At 40.8% G+C, this 18,956-nt stretch overlaps 1 protein-coding gene across 1 annotated transcript; it reads right to left on the bottom strand.

Moving 5' to 3' along the window:
- Nucleotides 1-7,700: 7,700 nt before the first annotated feature.
- Nucleotides 7,701-8,302, bottom strand: LOC116040363 (gamma-crystallin M2-like). The gene has a single exon (XM_031285677.2). It carries the CDS (start codon nt 8,262-8,264, stop codon nt 7,716-7,718), a length of 549 nt encoding a protein of 182 aa, XP_031141537.1. The 5' UTR covers nt 8,265-8,302; the 3' UTR covers nt 7,701-7,715.
- Between the last annotated feature and the right edge of the window lie 10,654 nt (nt 8,303-18,956).

Below are 18,956 nucleotides of genomic sequence, written 5' to 3'. Positions count from 1 at the left end.
CCTGAGAGATCGGCTGGGAGTGTAGGGGTGCAGCAGCTCAGAGAGGTAAGGTGGGGCAAGGCCATTCAAAGCTTTAAAAACAAATAAAAGAATTTTAAAATGAATCCTCAAATGGACAGGCAACCAGTGGAGTGAAGCTAAAATAGGCGAAATATGCTCGTACTTGCGTGTGCCAGTTAAAAGACGTGCAGCAGCATTTTGTATTTTGCATATACGACAGCGTGTTCCAGGTCTTGCCAATGTCTAGCAACTTCTTCTTTTTTTCAATACAGTAAAACTGCACATTTTAGAGTGGACACCTGTGCAATAATCCTGCTGTCTAATCAGCATCTTGATATGCCACACCTGTGAGGTGGACGGATTATCTCGGCAATGGAGAAGTGCTCGCTAACACAGATTTAGACAGATTTGTGAACAATATTTGAGAGAAATAGTTCTTTTGTATACATAGAAAAAGTCTTAGATCTTTGAGTTCAGCTCATAAAAAATGGGGGCAAAAACAAAAGTGTGTTTATAATTTTGTTGAGTGTATGTGTCTCTGTTCTGCACTTGATGCAAATCTGGATCAACCCTACTCCATCCAGAGGGCGTGGTAATGCAACTCAAACTTCTTAGTAATAAAAAAGAAGAATCAAGAATCAATCAATGAAGCAAAGCCTGCAAGATAGTTAGAGCAGTCAACTTGAGGCCACTGCTGATCTCACATGACATACTCTTATGACTAGGACATAAAGGAAATGCACTCTCTGCATTATGGCGGTGTATAGGACAAATTAATGTATCTGCTGTGCTGAGTTTAGCATATTATTGTAGGGAAAGACGAGGTCAGAGCCGCGGTGCCAAATATGATCTCTGTGTGTATTCTACATTCACATGATAATCCATTTCCAATAAATTGGCTCACTGAACTTGTGCTAATTACAGTTTGGCTAGATATCTGAAAATGATCCATTAACACAAACACATGGATGACTCTCATGGATGAACGAGACAAGTTTATTTCATCATGGGTAATGTCCCAACTTAATAATAGTTTTCCATCCAGGAACTCCTTATGTACTAATCTCTTTTTTCTGATCAAACAGATTCCAGATTGGGTCTTTGAAAGAAATGAAGTGGCTGAATACGGAATGGTCAAAATATTTACCCACAAATTGCAGCAATAAAGAGCTGTTAATGTGATGTTATTGTGATACAGTCTGCTTGTAACGGCTGACAACCAAGTGCAGCTGTCGGCTTCAGTCAGTGTGTGAAATAAGATTCTTCTCGCTCTTGTAATACTGAATTATTTTATCCCTGTAACAGTTCACACCTGTTTTTTCCCATGAACATTTACTAGGGAAATCACAATGAGTCAATATGAAAGACCCCCCCCCCACACACACACACACACACACACACACACACACACACATACCCTATCCTTGGCCTTAGGGTCAATGGTCTGATATGCCATCTGAGCCACCTTTATCTGCCCTAAACAAGCTTTTCCAGTCTGTCAAGCCTTATTCCATGGCAACCACAGAAAGGTCTGCAAAACAAAGACTTCAGAAAACATAATGTGTTGAGTACAAATCTCCCCCCAGTGAATGCAACTAAATGCCTTTAGTTGAGTCGTACCTTCTCCGTTTTCAGTGCAACCTCTGGAACTGATCCTGAAGACTCAATTTCAGCCCAAGGCCCTAAGCAAGGTCCTTTAAGATTTTGGTCATCTACTACAAAAGAATGAACTAGTAAGATGATTCCAGTTTCTTACAATTTAGGAACTAAAACTATGAACAAAAGACCTGTCGATCATAGTAACAATGTACTCACCAAAGTATTCGCAGAAGTCAAGGAATACGGCAACATTTCTACACCAAAGTCCGACATGGCAAAAACACAAGCAGTCAAACCATCAAACAGTTTGTACACGGGCTGACCGTCTTGCTGGATTGTCTAAAGATATATCCACACTACTCCTCATTTTAAAATGGCGTTTAAAAAAAAAAATAGATCTCTGCCCTCACGAGCGTTTTTGCACCGTTTCAGAACTAATCTTTGTTCATAGTAACACGCCTGAAAACGCATATCACAGACCATTAACATGCACTGGGCATGGGCGTGCCGATGTAAATACGATGTACAGTCCAGTGGCTGTTACGGCCACTGGACACTAGGGCTAGGTACCGAATTCAGTACTTTTTAGGCACAGACTGAATTGCCTCTAAAGTATCGAGTATCGAAAAATCATTCGATACCCAATTTCAATACCTAAGGAGTAAATCTCATCAGCGTCAGAGATAATGTATTATATATATAATTGGTATTGAAAAAAGTATAATTTAGCAACAGGTATCAAAGTCACGGTATTGGTATTGGTACCGGTATTGAATATTTCTAAACGATACCCAGCCCTACTGGACACGGGAATTGCCGCAAATCCCTCGAATAATAAAGCTCGCCTCGTGCAGGCAGTAGTAGCATTATAAAATGCTGACTTGAACTGCACAACAGCTGCTAACATCGACAACAAGATGAGAAATGTAATTTCTTATCCATGTTGAATTAACCACTGGTAGTCAAGGCTGATGTTTGTTTTCTTCCAAAAAAGGGTCATGTAAAAGTCGTGTGACGATTTAGGAAAGGACACGTGGGGACTGATAAGATCCAATCAGGGAGCGAATGTGGGTGTCTGCGTAATTGTTTTCAAAAAGTTTTCAAACTAAAATGGGGTCAGCAAGGTGTTCAAATGTCTCTGTTTAGGGTGTTGGAAATGCCAGAGCCAGGCGAAAATGTAGCAAAAGATATGCAAGTGTTACAAGTGTGGATGTAGCCTAAATCTGATTGTATGACTGCTCATGTTTCTGTCGTCACCGCATTCCGAGATCAGAGCAAATAATTTGGTGAGTATCATGTTATTATTACCAATAGGTATGATTGCCAAAACTATTAAGTACTTGGGGATGGTGCTTCCGCTTTTTTAACGGTCCGACAAGCTTTTACCTTGAAGCAGTCTTCCCCCCTTTTCTCTTCTAATTCTCTCCTCTGCATACTTTCAGTGGTAGACTGATCCCCCAACCCCCACAGCCCCAGTTCCCAGCATCTCTATGCCTTACAATACATCCAGACTTGCCAATTGTAGTCCAGCTGTTGGGCACCAGTTGTACCATGATCACAGACTGATGTGTGAGTTGATGTGAGCACAGGCTGGGGGCCGAACACGCTGCTTCATCACACAATGAACCACCCAGAAGCCCCTAAAGTGTCTAATCCTTTCCCACCATTGTCCACATATTCCTATGACTACCAATGACAACAGTCATTCATGTGTTTGCAATTTTATGTTACTGTTGCTTTAGTTGAGAGTTTTGTTGACCACTCTGGTTGAGTTTGCGTAGTGGTGCTGTTTGAGCCGAAGAAAAGGTTGGCCTCCTTCACCCTGTGCTGTTTTTTAAAGCCTGGTGTGAATCACTAAAGCAGTTTGGATAGCCGTCCTCTCCTGCCAGACTCTGTTCTCTTTTAAACTGTTTTTTGACCGACCTTAATGCCACTGTTTCCAGTGCCCAGACGTCTAAAATGTGGCCCGCAGAGTCCTTAAACCTACTCAGTAACTCTCAGCTCTCTGTGTTTTGCCAAGTTGTACCCTTTTTAGAGGAAGTCTCATGTAGTTGTCGACCTGTGGCACTGTTCAAATTAACCGGCTTAGATAGACACTGGATCCATATTTATGAGCTCATTGTTTGGTTTAGGATTAGCCTGCTCACATCTTTTTCCAAATGGATGATTTTGACCAAACAGGAGCTTGTCACATTGGATCACCAGCCAAGATCACAGAAGGCAGTGTCAAAAGTTATTTTCAGCACAATCCATGAATTATTTCTGCAGCTGTCCAACAATTTCTTTTCAAATCAGACAACACATTTGCTGTTGTCTCCTAGTAGCTAACCCCTAAACATAATCTTTTCCTACCAGGCAGACGTGTCAGACTATGTTGAGAGAAGTATGTGTAAAAGTGAAAAGGGGAAATAAATCAATTGAAGAACTTGATGTGCCAGCAGTGATTGCTCAAGCACTATAGGTCCAACACAGCACAGCCTTCAATGGTGCAAAGTTAATGTGAGGAGGCATTTGGCAGATGGCTGCCTTCTCTTCATGAAAGGATGTGAATAGGGATATTTTGCCCCTTTCCTTTCTCTTCTTGTGATCTCTCCGCAAGGCACCAGAGACACAGAAGAAAGCAGGGGACACACAAGAAACAGAGACAGAGCCACTTGGCATTAGAAAGTCCTCTAAACAGGTGTTTTTGTGGGTGAACTCCTATTTGTCTCTCCACCCCCGCTGTGGGCTGTGAACAGGATTATGTTGTTTTTGGTCTTCCCTGTTTGGGAGTAGCTACTGACAAGTGTCTCAGCTTTACAAAGCCTAATATTGTACAGCATAATGAAAAGAAGACGGATGATTTCTGACTATCATACAGCTTATTTTTCATCTTTTAGACCCAGCTATTGGATCTGTGGGCCCTAAGCAGTCCCATTTCAGTTCTTTACCGATGCACCGCCCAGTGTTGCTTTATTATTACTATTATGTTTTAAAAGTTATATTATAATGCATAGCGACACAAAGACCAGAGCCATCTGACCACCAATGGGAATGTACATTCTGTGCTTGCTGTCTGTCAACATTGATAATTGCTATTGAGTAAGAGCGTAAAGAAAGTCTTCCTGACTGAACTTTTGCTAAGCTTCATTTGTTTGGCTACTTAGGGTCAAACCACCAGAACAAACAACACATCGCAATATTTATTTATTTATTTTTACCATATTATGGTTTTAAAGTTGTGTATGACGTGTTAGCAGACTTTTGCACATTACGAATATTGCACTTTTTGTGAAGGGGGTTTGGCGTGACATTCAGCGACGTCCACTTAATAAAGTAAACAAGCCAAGTTAGCTGCTCTGAGCTAATGTGTGCTAATTACTGTAGCCGAGGGTCACAAAAAAACAGCTGAGGCTTCGTAATCTGAACCAGCGTGAACCAAGACACACTTTGATTAACTACCTTTTTGAAAACAGCATTGCATAACGCTATTGCTTCTGTTTTTACCCTTCACATAAAAGCCCAACATATTTTCACTCAGAGCACTTCACTAAGAGGCAACTCAATAATACAACAATAAAGCTTACCCTACGTTAACGACATTTTTGACGACATTAGATATCAAACAAATTCATCATATTAAGTTGCTGTGAGGTGTAAAATCACCACTTTAAAGCAGACGATAACCCTAAGCCCTACAGGTAGCAAGATTAGCATTTATTTGGAGTTGTGTTTTTTGGCCACCTGACGAATGCAAGTTCAATATTGGTCTACATACTTCTCTCTGGGTTCATCACTATGGGTGACCCCTATGAAATTATACTTGATCAGGTATTAATACAAAAATGTTAATTGGAACAGCTTTTAGTTTCACATTTCTTTGCACTGGTGTTGTTGGAAAAAGAGGCTGTCAATGACAATGCCTTTCATGCCATTCAATATACTGACTCAACCACTGATACAGGCTGACTAGTACAGTGCCAAGCTGCAAAAAAAAGTAGGTTACAGTTGGAAACACATGGTCCAACAGTGCCCAAGGTCCAACCGATCTGCTGTGGTGTATCAGGTCCAAAAGGATTCCCCCAACCAGTCTCGTCAGATGGCCCACTAAGAGCCAGGTTCTGTCCGAGATTTCTGCCTGTTAAAAGGAAGTTTTTCCTTGCTGCTGTCCCACCAAAAGCATGCTTTTGGGGGGAATTGTTGGGTCTTTGTAAATCATAGTGTGGTCTAGACCTACTCCATCTGTACAGTGTCCTAAGATAACTTCTGTTATGATTTGACAATAAAAGTTTGAATTAAAAAGATGATGATGGCAGGTGTCTGCAAGATGCCTCCCAATGCTATTGGTAAACTTTTTTCTCATCTACCACCATTGCTAGTGGCTACTTCTAGCAGGGCTTTTTGTTTTACAACTTTAAGTTATAAGCTTAAATATTAAGCTATTATTGAACAGCATCCTAACTCACAGTCAGACAGTTACTGGGACATTAAATGGGCTATTAGAGTTACAAATCACTTAGTCATAGCTACTAATATGAAGGTTATTAATATAGTAATGCTATGAAAAACTAGGCAGCAGTGCCCCAGTGGAGCCATTGGCTTTATTGTATCCCAGTTGCCTGCCTGTATGAGGGTGCCTGACTAATGACTGTTTTTTGTTCGGGTCTTCTCTAATTAGGCTTGGCAGGGAGGAATGAGAGCTGTTTCACCTGCTAATGTGGGAAAAGGAGCAGACAAGGTCAAAAACCAGACACACCTTGACCTGCAACATGCAGCCTGATTTCCCACATGCAGGGACTTAACTTTAGGAATAATGCAGAGGGCTGCATAGCCAGTGAACTTTCCAGTGGGTTCTGTTGAATTGGATATAATTGGCGAATATCCCTTTGCTATTGTGAGGAATTAATCCAATTAAAAATGTATTTGTGGTTCATCTGAGTCATTTATAACAGTCAGTCTGTATTTTCTAACCTTCCTTTCTGATGATTTAGCCCTATTAGCCAGTTAAAGAGCTCTTCACTTCTCAGAGTTTGACTAGACCAGACCCCAGGCACATCAATTGGTAGTTTTGTGAAAAGAAAACAGCTACCTATTCATTAGAAGCTCTTTGCCTCAGCTTAGTGTCATGATCCTATGAAGCTAGGGCCGGGTAAGGTCCCAAAATACTGGTAGCAATACTTTGCAATAAAATCTGTGTTTTGTCATCTACTACACACACTTTGTTACAATTTAGGAATGATGGCTAAAAATACAAAAATAAGACCTAATGATCATGATAACCATGACCTCACCAAAGTATTTGCAGGAATCTGGGAATATGGCGACCTTTCCGACCGGGCAAGAATCTTCATCAGACTATCAGAAACCATCAGACTGTTTCACAGGCCGACGGTCTGTCTGTCTGATTGTATGACTCATGTTTGACACACGTTGTCAAGTGGAAGAGCTCAGCCTTGCCCTAATGCACAGACAGAGAGCCAAGTATGGGAGAGAAAAAAGAAAGGGGCAAGACTCCCAAAACCTCCGCTAAAACCATGTTTTTTCGTTATTATCTCTCCCTGGTGTCTTCAGAACTGAACTTGAAATACAGGTTTCCTCAAATGTAAAGTCAATCCACATTCAGAAGCAGTGTTAGTGGGGACACCCTACACTGACAAGAGTACCTGCATAAGAATCGATATGTGGGCTATCGAATGAAAGTCCATTTTTCAATACTTCATCAAACCCAGCCCTAGATAAACAATTGTTTATGACAACCTTATTTTAATTTGCCTACATCAGCAAGGCAAGGGTATTGGAAAGTAAGTAGGAAGGTTTTTGAGGTACAGTACCTTTCAGAAAATGTAGGAAGAAAGAAGAAACTAATTAGAAGAAAAAGAAGAACAAAGAATGGAATTAACATTGAATTTTTATTAATAAAGCAGACTTTATTAGGGTTATCTCATGATTGCTGTTTTTATTCTCTTCACCAGCCAGCAGTCAAAGACGTATGTATGTGCAGTTCACTGGTTGTCAATCATTTTCGTCCATTTGCTGCAGTCAACATCTAGTGCATATTGCTGAAGATGAGTTGCTTAGTCACTCAGTTTTGAGTTATTTGTTTCGAACCCAATCGCTGCACCATCATAAGTCATTGTCTAGTAGCAGGAATCCATGATGCGCCTCATGCTCATGAACCTCATGCCACTCATGCCCATGTTCATGAAGTTCCTGTACTCTCCGGGCCTCATGTACCACATCCTTCCTCTGAAGTGGGGCTGCTCGTACATCAGCCAGTGGCCCTCCATCACGTTGCAGGACATGAAGTTGGACATGCTGTAGCGGTCCATGATGTTGTCGCAGTCCTCCATCAGCTCGTGCATCTGACCTTGGAAGTTGTCCCTCTCGTAGATCCTCATCCTGTAGGAGCCTCTGTGCATGGGGATCATGCGGCAGGACCTGATGCAGTCGCTCATGCCCATCATGCTCATGTAGTCGGCGTACTCGCCCCTCCTCATGAAGTACTGGTTGCCCATGAAGTTGGTGCGGTCATAGACCATGAAGCAGCCCCTCTCCACTCTGCAGGAGTGGCAGTGGCTCATGTAGGAGGACATGTCGGGGCAGTCGCTCATGCACTCGTAAGAGCGGCCCTGGAAGTTCCTCTCCTCGTAGAAGACAATCTTGTTCATCATGTTGCCGGAGGTCATCTTTGCCAGATGTTGCTGCTGCTGCTGGTGCTGCACTTGGAGCTGAACTGCTTGTCTACCTGTTTGAAGCCTTCCTTTTTATACCTGACAGGCAGAGGTCCCCTTTGTGAAAACAGCCTGACCCAGCAACATGCCATAGAAGCCCATAGTACACTGAGGGTTGTCCACATTTACAGTTGTTCCCCCAAAAGACCCAACGAATACTGTCAGACAAAACCTTTTTGCAAAGGGTTAACACAAGACAATAGCACCTTTGTAACACCTGCAAAGGCTTAAATTGCTGTACTGCACAAAATCATTGCTTTGGAATTTGGCTTTGTACTGTCGTCTCATTCTTAGCAGTTTGCCAGATCATCCATTAATATTAACAGTGAAGGGTTTTTTTATGTGAAAGGTTCCCATATTCTAACAAACTTACATTATTTGTAATTGTTTATTGACTATTTTAGTGACTAAATTGACTGATGTTACAAACAACATTCATTTGTTGGGGCTTTGTATTCATCAAGTGGCTGTTTCCGCATGTATTTTAATTACACACTGACAGCACGGTATATCATTTTATTATATTAGAATAATTTAAATTAATTTGTCATCTTGTTAATTAAAGAAATATCTTTTAAGAGTCCAGATAGATTTTTCTCAGTCTTTAAAGTTAAATAAGGTTTGCAAGGTGTCGTAGATTTTAATACAGCTACAACATACCCTGGTGTCTGAGTCTGGTGGGAATGTGTCTTGGTCACTACAAGTGTCACCAATAGTTGATTCTCCGTTTTTTTGATTCTCTGTTTTTCAGCATATCCAGTTTATGCCCAACTGGTTATACAGTACGAGCATATGACCGTCTTTATAGTGCTGACCTGAGGTTATTACTGTGTGCAGTGGCAGGGAAGGAATATCCATGGCTTGCAGGCAGCCACTTCAACATGTTGTTATGGTAGTTTGACAGATGGGAGCCTCAGTTCTGCTCTGATTCAGGATGGAGGTCTGGATATCTGATTAAGCCACTTGTTGAACCGTTTATATGGTTTTCATGAAACAGATTTTTACTGCTTCTTTGTTCATATAAACAAAAATTTGTCACACAGCTGCCATTATAGAGATGTATTCGGAGTAAACTGTTAAAGGGGAAAAGACCATCCATCGTATTATTGTGATAACAGCATGAATACAGCTGTTGTAGGAAAAGCAGTCTTGCATTGCCAGACCTATCTCCACAGCACTGTGGAGGAAGGTCTGTCTAGTCCACACAGCATTCTGGGATGGGAGAAAAACGTGCTCTGGTTTATTGGCATTTCTTTAAACCAATCACAATCGTCTTCGGCTGCGCTAAGTGCGGACGAAGCAACGGTGCCTTTGGAATGAGAATTACTGTTGAGTGTGTGATGATGATTTAAAAACAGGATATATATAATTTGACTGTTGGTTCTAGCCGACTTTCCCGAATCGACCAGAATTTAGATTGCCAACACAAAGAAAGCGGAAGGTGAGGGACATCCGGCCGAAAATAACGGATATCCGACAGAACCTTTGGAACTATCCCGTAAATGAAACGTCGTTGATATAGACTATAGAAAAGGTATTACACTTTTTTGGTGAAACTCCTCACTGTCAGGTCAACAACAGTACCTGGCAACTCAAAAAAACTATCAGAGGAGGCTTCACAACAACAGAGGGAAGTTGTGGTAGGTGGAAACCAGTATGCCAGGAATGCTTGTACACTGGAATTTGGCATCGACTAAACTAGAGTGTAATACCGCATATGGAATTCTAAAGCCAAACTGTCCCCCACTTCCTCTTTTTACTTTGATTACTTTGTCTTTAAAAACTCAAATCAGAGTTGTAAAACATGGTATGAATGATAAATTAAGTTATGCTTTGCGCAGAGTTGTCCAGTCCAGAAAGAGCACCATGTGTAGTTTTAATGAAACCAATAGGCAGAACCAAACTTAGAACCAGGTTTCGGTTCCCAACTCTAGTGACCTGTCCAGGGTGTACCCCGCCTCTTGCCCAGTGTCAGCTGGGTTTTGCCCAAGGCCCCGCGACTTGGTAAAGGATACACGGTTACAGATAATGGATGGATGGATCAATAGTAAATGTAAAATTGAGGAATACTTATCGGTCCCTTCCGAGCTGCAAGAAATGGTTTTAGTCAATTATTAAAATAGAACTATTCAACTAGCAGCCAGTTAAGAGAAGCTGACTCAATATACTAGGTGCATAGCTACAAATGTAAAAGGCTGCCATTGACACAGAAGAAGTTGTGGGTGACTGAAACAGACTCCAGTTTCATGTACTGTAAACTGTGACCATATCACTTTCACTTCTTGTTGGGTCCAGCATTGCTTCACTTAGCGTACCACTTTGTTCTATTTTTCTTCAGCTTTTTAGCTTAGATGTTTTCCTTCCTCGCCCATGAGAGCGAGGATGAAAGCGTTAACACCATCGTTCATGCAGGACGTGCAGCAAATGAGGCTGATCATGTTTTTAAAGAAATGTTTTACTGAAGATAAAGACTCCCTGAAGCCCATAAAGCTCAGCGGCTCAGCTGTATGTTGGGATGGGGATGTTGCAATCAGCTGACTGAAACCATAACACTTGATGTTATCATACTGCCAATAGCACTTTGCTGTGTGGCCTCTCCATTAAACTCAACATGGTTGTTAAACTGAGTTATGGCATCTCATGGCTGCTGTTCCAGGTTGAGCAAACAGTAAATGTCAGCACAAAGTGCTCGTATTCTCTGGCGGTGTTTGTCCACAGAAAGTATAGGGTGTGGAAGAGACTGAGCATCAGAGGAATTCCTGTCTTTCTGCTTAAGGGAATGTGCATCACTGTAATATAAGGTCTGTACTATAGGTTCAGTGCTGTGTATGGTGGCAGAATTACCATTAAGGAGGAATAACAAGGGAACAGAATACCTTTATCACATACCTACAGTAAGTCTAAAACCTGAAGATTAGATTTGGTAAAATTAGCATTAAATTAGAAACCTTAATGGCTAAGTGTGTTCCTCAATTTAATAATAATAATAATAATAATACATTTTATTTGTTGCCGCCTTTCAAGACACCCAAGGACACCTTAGGAACATTAATAAAAAAAAAATTAAAAAATTAAAAGGCTCAACTAATGTAGCAATATTAAAAATCAAGGTGACTAGTTAAAACATTCAGGTCAATAAAATCAAGGTAAACAAGGAACAAGGTTCAGGATTTTTCCTAATTCAAAATTGGCCTTTGGGGTGGGGGGGGGGGGGGTGGACTATGCATGACGGTAAGTATGATCGGTTTCAGTAAAGGCAATGAGTCTGTGTTACTTTATTTGACAGAAATCTATGCATTTGCCTGTTTTTTTTTCTGACAATTTGATAAACAAAAATGCCTATTAGTATATGAAACCCCAATTGACAAAACTGCTTAAAAAAATAATATTGATATTTAAATACTACCGTTAAAATCATCCAGAGTCCGGTACAGCCAGACTCTGGACGGTAAAAGTGAGATACGCGCTCCTATTCAAGTTTATGTTCTGCTGTTTCAACTGTTGTTTGCTAAATTGCTGATAAACACACTAAAAGAAGAGTTGAAGTGCTATTGTTTCTCAATTCTTATCATTGAAGCACTGGTGGTCCTTAGGGGCTGGCTAAAACCTCTTTGGGGGGCGCCACAAATTCCTCTATGCAGGAATTCCCCTGAAGGTTGTGGAGGGCTTTGAAGGACCAGTGTGTACGATTTATTTGCACCAATATGGGGCACTGCGTTGTGTTTTCTCCACTGGAAGGGCGCCCAGGCCACCATTGGAATACCCCCCTCTCTAGAGCCAGTCTTTGCTTTGTCCGTTCTGGCCTACTGTAGAAACATGACGGTGCAACATGGCGGCTTTACCTCCACTTGGAAGACTATGGCGTGGAAGCAGAGTGAAACTTCTTTGCAGCTGTTCGTGGCAAAGGCCCATGTGCTGTGACCATGAAACGTCTGGCAACTACACCCAGTTAATTAACAATGCCTATTTCAGGACCAAATACAGACTCCACATCAGTTGTAACTCTTTGTTAATTTTCACACAAATGTGAAAAAAACTCCAAACCACAGCGATTCAGTTAGTAGCACAAAAGTACTGGGACTTTTGAAAAAAAAGTGACATTTTCATTTGATGCTTCTTTATACTTCACTACAATTCAGAGGAAACTATAGTCCTACTTCACTTCTGTTATTTCATAACTTTAGTTTCGGGGCATTCCTAATTGCTTCTTATACCCAGTGGGACTTTCCGTGTGATTTCCACATCAATTGTAATATTGCAAATTTTGCACCCTCAGAGTTAAAATGAACACTGACCCAGGGTTTATTTGGTAACCTCTGTGAAAATGTTACATCAACAATGAATGAGTTAACGTTGACAGTGTCCATGAACAAACTCTTACAGTGTAAAAATATTAACACTACCAAAGATGACAAAAACACAAAGTCCGTGTTAAAAGTTCACTCATTAGAGACACTCATGAAATAACTGGTCAACACTGCGCCAGTGATCAGGTAACACTTGTTGGTGTCAAATTCACTTAACACATACACTAAACTATTGTTGAGTATACTACTGATGCAGGATAGATGGTCCACTGGAATCAACACTATTAGAAATGTTAAAAAACAAAAACATGAATCAGTTCATCAAAGCCTTCATGTGATTGACTGGGTAAACCCAGCCCGATCTGCCGGGGATTTGATTTCACCCTGCAGCTCAGGCTGGAAACCTGTACATTTTTCTATCCTGCTTCCGTTACGAATCTGCGGGGACCAATCACAAACTGGCTTATCCACCTGGCACGCTATTGGTGGGTTTAACATGATGACGATAGAGAAGCGATGGCAAGCTAGTCTGGCTATCACCAGACCAAGCTTAACCCTTGTGTTGTCCTTCGGGTCCCAGTGACCCGAAGGACAACACAAGGGTTCATGCTACAAACCAACATGTTTGTTGACACGTTTCCTGCCTGGAGTTTTAGCGTCGCTCTGCAAAGTATGTCACCCGGATCGTTGGTCTGATTGGTTGAAGGACTATCCAATTGCGTACAGTCATTTGACCTATGCCCGTCGATCACGCCTCTTGTGCAGTAGAAAATCCAGAGCAGACTCCCCAGACTAATGTTCAATCTGAAAAGATTGAGCTTGGTCTGGTGTAGAGCTTAGATCGGCCCAAAAAATCAAGCCCGAACCTACCCGAGCCCGAGCACGTTGCGTCCGAGCCCGGCCCGGCCCGACACATTAACTGTAATTATGAGCCCGAGCCCAATTTAAACCCGACAATTTTTTAATACGTGGGCCGTTACAACTGACGTTCTCAACTACAATTCAGAGTTGTTTGAACTACAGAAATCTGTTTAGAATAATACAACAAGGACGAAGCATATAAACTGCACTGTTTGTTTAGAATGGAACGGATCGCAAATGGATCTGAATGAAGAAACGTAAAAAAAAAAGAAACAATGATGAACAACATATTGTTGTCACTGCCCACGACTTGTTTAAACTGCTTCCATACCTCCGACTTTCCTCCACACTTGCTCAAAGGTAATTCTCCTGTTTTTCTTTTTTTCTTTACATCTTCAAGCTCCCGGTGTGATGCGTGCGAGAGGAGGAGACTCCGCGCATGAAGTGCTGCATTTTGTAACTGCAGCCTAACTTTTGTACACATTTGTTACTTTTATATAGCCTATATATATATTTATAATATTTCTGATTATGGCATAGCTTTCTCCCCACCCAAATAGGATAATAAGGTAATGGATTAAAAAAAATCCATTGATCAAGGGTCCGGCCCGGGCCGAGGATGTGGCAGAAAATAACGGCCCGAGCCCGACCCGAGGTCCAGTCTGGCTCGGGTCGGGCTCGGGCCGAGAATCTAAACTCTAGTCTGGTGATAGCTAGACTATTCATGTGCTGATTAAGAGTCAGGTTTGTGTTTTCCCAATTTGAATTGATTTTGCACTCATACAAACAACATAAAGATGTCTAACACAAGTGAAACAGATGTACCAGGAGGGGTGAAGAGGCCACAGGCTTAAAGTGGACTTCCTCCAAGATTTCCTCCAAAACTCAGAAATTGTGTTCAGCAACAGCTTTGAGCTCAAACATTCTAAGGAAAAACATTGTCATAATAGTGTTAATACAGTTTAATTGCGGAATAATTCTGAAAACAGAACTGTTTGGATCGTTTCCACTTTCTAAAATGGGAGGATTTTTCTGCCTTGACTACTTTTACTTTTAAGACTTACATATAGATACTTACATACTTTTACTTAAGTAACAATTTCCATGCAGGACTTTTACTCGTAACAGAGTATCTTTATGGTGTGGTACTAGTACTTTTACTGAAGTAAAGGATCTGAATACTTTTTCCACAACTGCTGAAACGACACATCACCACTTTAAAATTACAAATATTTGTAATAGGAAAACAACCACGTGAAACTAGCTTGCATATGAAAAATCAAATCCCTAAACCAAAGTGTGGGTTTTAAGGCCAGGAGCCAAGAAAGTTGAGCAGCACAGCTGTTTAGGATCGGTTCACTGATTAACTAAGCTCTGATAAGAAGTGTCTGACTCACATGCTGCTTTCTCAGGCTAAATGGACACAGTGCAGCAGCGGTGGCAGGGGACTCGATGTTAACTTGTCATACAGAGTAATTGCTGCTCATTACAGTGCACACAGCTGGAGAGCAGCCCGGCCGGCCACAGCAGTCTGCCTGCTGTTCTTTAAGCTACAAACCAGCAATGTCTACTCCATCTCCCACAGTTCACTTCAGTCAACAGCTGTTAATGTTAAACTGGAAACTTCAAATTCTACATTTAAGTGATGTACGGGAAGCAGAAATGAGCGCTCGTGTTCATATTGCACGTGTGGTTATATAAAGCTTAAAAGGAAGGGGAGTTGGGAGCTAAAAAGTTATGTTATAGAGAGTTGTCTATAAATGTCTTGACTACTCATCATGTTGTGCAAAAACAAGGAAGTTAAATGCAGTGAAAGCACTTCCTCTAAATGCAAATTTTTGTACTTTCAGAATCAATTCAGCTAAACATGAAACTTAAAAGTAGGTCACAATTGTAAAGGTACTGTTTTTTTTGTACATTTAATGTACAATGCATAGGTTTTATAAAATATGGAGTAGCTAAAGGTACAATACTCAAGAGGTAATTCTATATAGGAACAATAATTTGCTTCTGTTTAAAGCGGAACTACTGTTTTTTTTTTTCAACCTAGATCCTACTTTCCTATGCTTTTGTGTGTAAGTGACTGATAGGAACAACAATCTGTGTGTGTGTGTGTGTGTGTGTGTGTGTGTGTGTGTGTGTGTGTGTGCTGTGTGTTCTACGCAGGTGCACGGACTTGGTGGTGTTGTGTGGCAGTGCTTCACACTACCACCTAGCTGATACTACATCGAATTTCACACACTTTTGCATCACCATATGCATGCACATTTCCCCCCCCAAAAAGCGGAATAAAATGTGAGAATGCAACGCCACTTTTGCGTTTTCTCTTCAGTTCGTTTCCGTCTAAACATAGCCTAAGTGTCTGACAACATTATTGAAAGGATCCCTACAGAGATAGACCTTTAAAACCTCTTTAAAACCTTTCTGTTTAACCAGAAGCCGCTCTGAGGTTGCTAGCACTAAACCCACCAGACTCCATGTAAAAAAGCAATACTTTTAGCGTATATAGAGCCAACATATTGTCACATGTAACTTGGTAAACTATGTGTTTATTTCAACCAAAACTAGAGTTGTGATGGTTGGAAAAGTGGAAAAACGACCCAAAACAGCTTTTTATAGTTTTATTTTGTTTCTGTCGACTTTGAATAAAGTGTATTTTACGATGCTAAAATTACTGTTTATTGACATAGTGTCTGGTGGTTTTAATTTCGTGGATGTTTTTGTGTTGAAAAAAAGGATCTTACTCTTTAACAGAAAGATCGACCTCCTTAGAAATCCTTTCCATAATGTTGTCAGACACTTAGAATATTAATTTGAGCCTGTCAGCGGCAAAACGAGCACTTTTGTGAAATGCTTGTGAAAGGAAAGGAACTACAGCTCACAGGCCAGCTGTAGTTCCAATGAGACAACCTGTAGGGGGACCGAAGTGGGAAAAGTTACATAGTGTTGCTTTAAAAGGACATAAATCACTTTGAGGGGCATCATTCAAAAAACACCTATCGCTTATCAATTCAGCTTAACATGTAGGTCACAATTGTAAAGGTTACTTTTTATTGTTTTGAATAAGGGGAGTTGTTTTGTTTGGACTAGTAGTTTTTGTGTTATGCGGCACTCAAAAACTTAGTTGTAATTGCATTTATGTACCTTTGGTTCAACCATGTTGTTTCCATTTTTAGACGCCTACTCTGCATTATCAGAAGCAGTATGCATATAGCTTCCACTGACGAGTGACCTGTGTATGAAAATAAATGAACACATAAATACAGAAGAAAAAGATGAACTTTCTGAAGAAAATGTGTGTTTGCTGCTAAGAAAAATGCAGTTTAAAAACATGCTTAAATGGCAGGTAAAAATGGAAGTCCTAAAAGGAGTCAATGTCAGTGTAGCGGTGATGAAAGGAGCTGGAAGTAGTAGTTGAAGCGGAAGGCCTGAAGCAAGTTAGTGCCAGTTTAAGTGTAAAACCCAAAGGATGTTAGTTGACGTTTCAGCTGAGTGGAAGTGCTGAGAGAGTCTCAAGTATCAGTGGAAGTGTAAGCACTAAAAGCTGAAGTGGAGCTGACGTAAAGAGTCCAAGTACTGAAAGGAGATAAAGTGGCAGTTGAAGTGTAAGCACTAAAAGGGGTTGAATGCATCTCTTTGAGGGGAACCATTGAAAAACTGCAAGTCCTGAGGCTTAATACAGTAGATACAAATTAAAAAAATGTTTAAACTAGTATTGTTTTGTCGTGCTCCATGGTGAGAACTTGCAGAACCAATCAGAAACTACCTGATTTAATTGCATATGTGTGCCTTTTGGCTTAACCATGTTGACCCTGTTGACTTCTGCGTTTTATTGAATACAAAATATAAAGGAAGTAGTAGTTTGTGTGTGGAAGTTGGTAAATTGGCAGTCTTAGGGCCCTATCTTGCACCCGGCGCAGTGCAGCAAGTGTCTTTGCTAGTTTAAGACCGACACAGTTGTCAATTTCTCGTCCAGCACCCACGCTGTTTAAATAGCAAATACGCCTGCTGGTCTTACACAGGGAGGTGTGTTCAGGTGCATTCTGGGCATATTGCTATCTTGAGGCAGCGGGAAGTGATCGCCCCATTGACCAACAAAAACCTGATCTAAAGTCAATAACGCAGCATTTCAGCGCATTAGTAAAATGCTCCTAGGCTCGTGCACAGCACTATCACGCACGAGCAGATCAGTTTCTACACTAAGTACAACCCTTTTGAACCGTGAGCCTGGCGCACGGACCCTTTTTCCGTACATGCCTTTAACGCAGCTGCGCCAGGCGCTTCACGCCGTCTGCTTAGATCGTTAAATAGGGCCCTCAATCTTTTCTTTTTGTCAGCGTTTCTGTCTGAAATGGATTTAACCAAACTACTTATGACATTGAGTAGTTAGTGATAATCTAGTCTATATCGACGACGTTTCATTTATGGATTGTTCCGGGGTCGCCGGAAATCCCCCGGATGTCCGTCCCCTTCCTCTTTCTCTGTGTTGGCGTTCTAACCTCTGGTGGATTTGTGAGGACTATGGTTAACTGCTCCTCAGATCTCTGCAGGGTAAATCCAGACAGCTAGCTAGACTATCTGTCCAATCTGAGTTTTCTGTTGCACGACTAAAACTACTTTTGAACGTACACATGTTCCACCAAAACAAGTTCCTTCCTGAGGATATTTAGTAATGACAATTAGTAATTGCATTAACCCTTGTGTTGTCATACTGTCGACCATGAACCTTGTTGTACTTCTGGGCCAAAATTGATAAATATGAACTTTTTTGTGCGCTTTTTTTATGACGTTTTTGTCGCTTTGACTCTTTTTTTTAAATGCTTTTTTATTTGTGGTTAATAAATCTAATTCATGTAACATTATAGCTTGTTTTTTAGTGAAAAAAGCTGAAATTATGAATTATTTTGACTAATGGGTAAGATCAGAGGATGTTGAGTGGATCACAGACTGGTATGTCGAAGTTTACTAAGGATACTGTTTTGAAACTATTTACTTTTTTTTTTTTTTTAAATGCTAGACAATTGAATAAAACACCAAAAATCTGATGAAGGTAATCATTATTTTTACCTGCGAACAACGTTGGGCATACCCAGACTCTCTACATACGTCTCCACTGACTATCCAGTAGCAATAATGCTCCTCTGCTGTATTGCAGCCAACTGTTTCTATGAGTGCACATAAGGACAATTAGATGATTCATTCTTTCAATCGCAACAGGCTTAAAAACTCTTTCATACATCAATCTATCCTATTGTTAAACCAGCTACATTAAATCCAGTGCAATATTTATTTAGGGTTACGAGTCTCCAAGATCTTGTCTGTGTGTACGTTCATGTTATTTTCTGTTGTTATACATGGATGCTTTGTTTCCTTACTTGTGTGTTTATGTCATTCGTGGTAATGTTTGATGTATGTCCTTTGGTGTTATTCATCTTATGTATGTCTGTATGTATGTCTTTGCCCTCTTTCTTATATGAGC

The sequence above is a fragment of the Sander lucioperca genome, chromosome 19 (assembly GCF_008315115.2).
Source record: "Sander lucioperca isolate FBNREF2018 chromosome 19, SLUC_FBN_1.2, whole genome shotgun sequence".
NCBI classification, from domain to species: domain Eukaryota; kingdom Metazoa; phylum Chordata; class Actinopteri; order Perciformes; family Percidae; genus Sander; species Sander lucioperca.
This window is presented reverse-complemented; position numbering and strand designations above follow the sequence as displayed.

Bases quoted from the DNA above. Each gene is read 5' to 3' on its own strand.
- LOC116040363 (XM_031285677.2), bottom strand. From the start codon at position 8,264: ATGACCTCCGGCAACATGATGAACAAGATTGTCTTCTACGAGGAGAGG.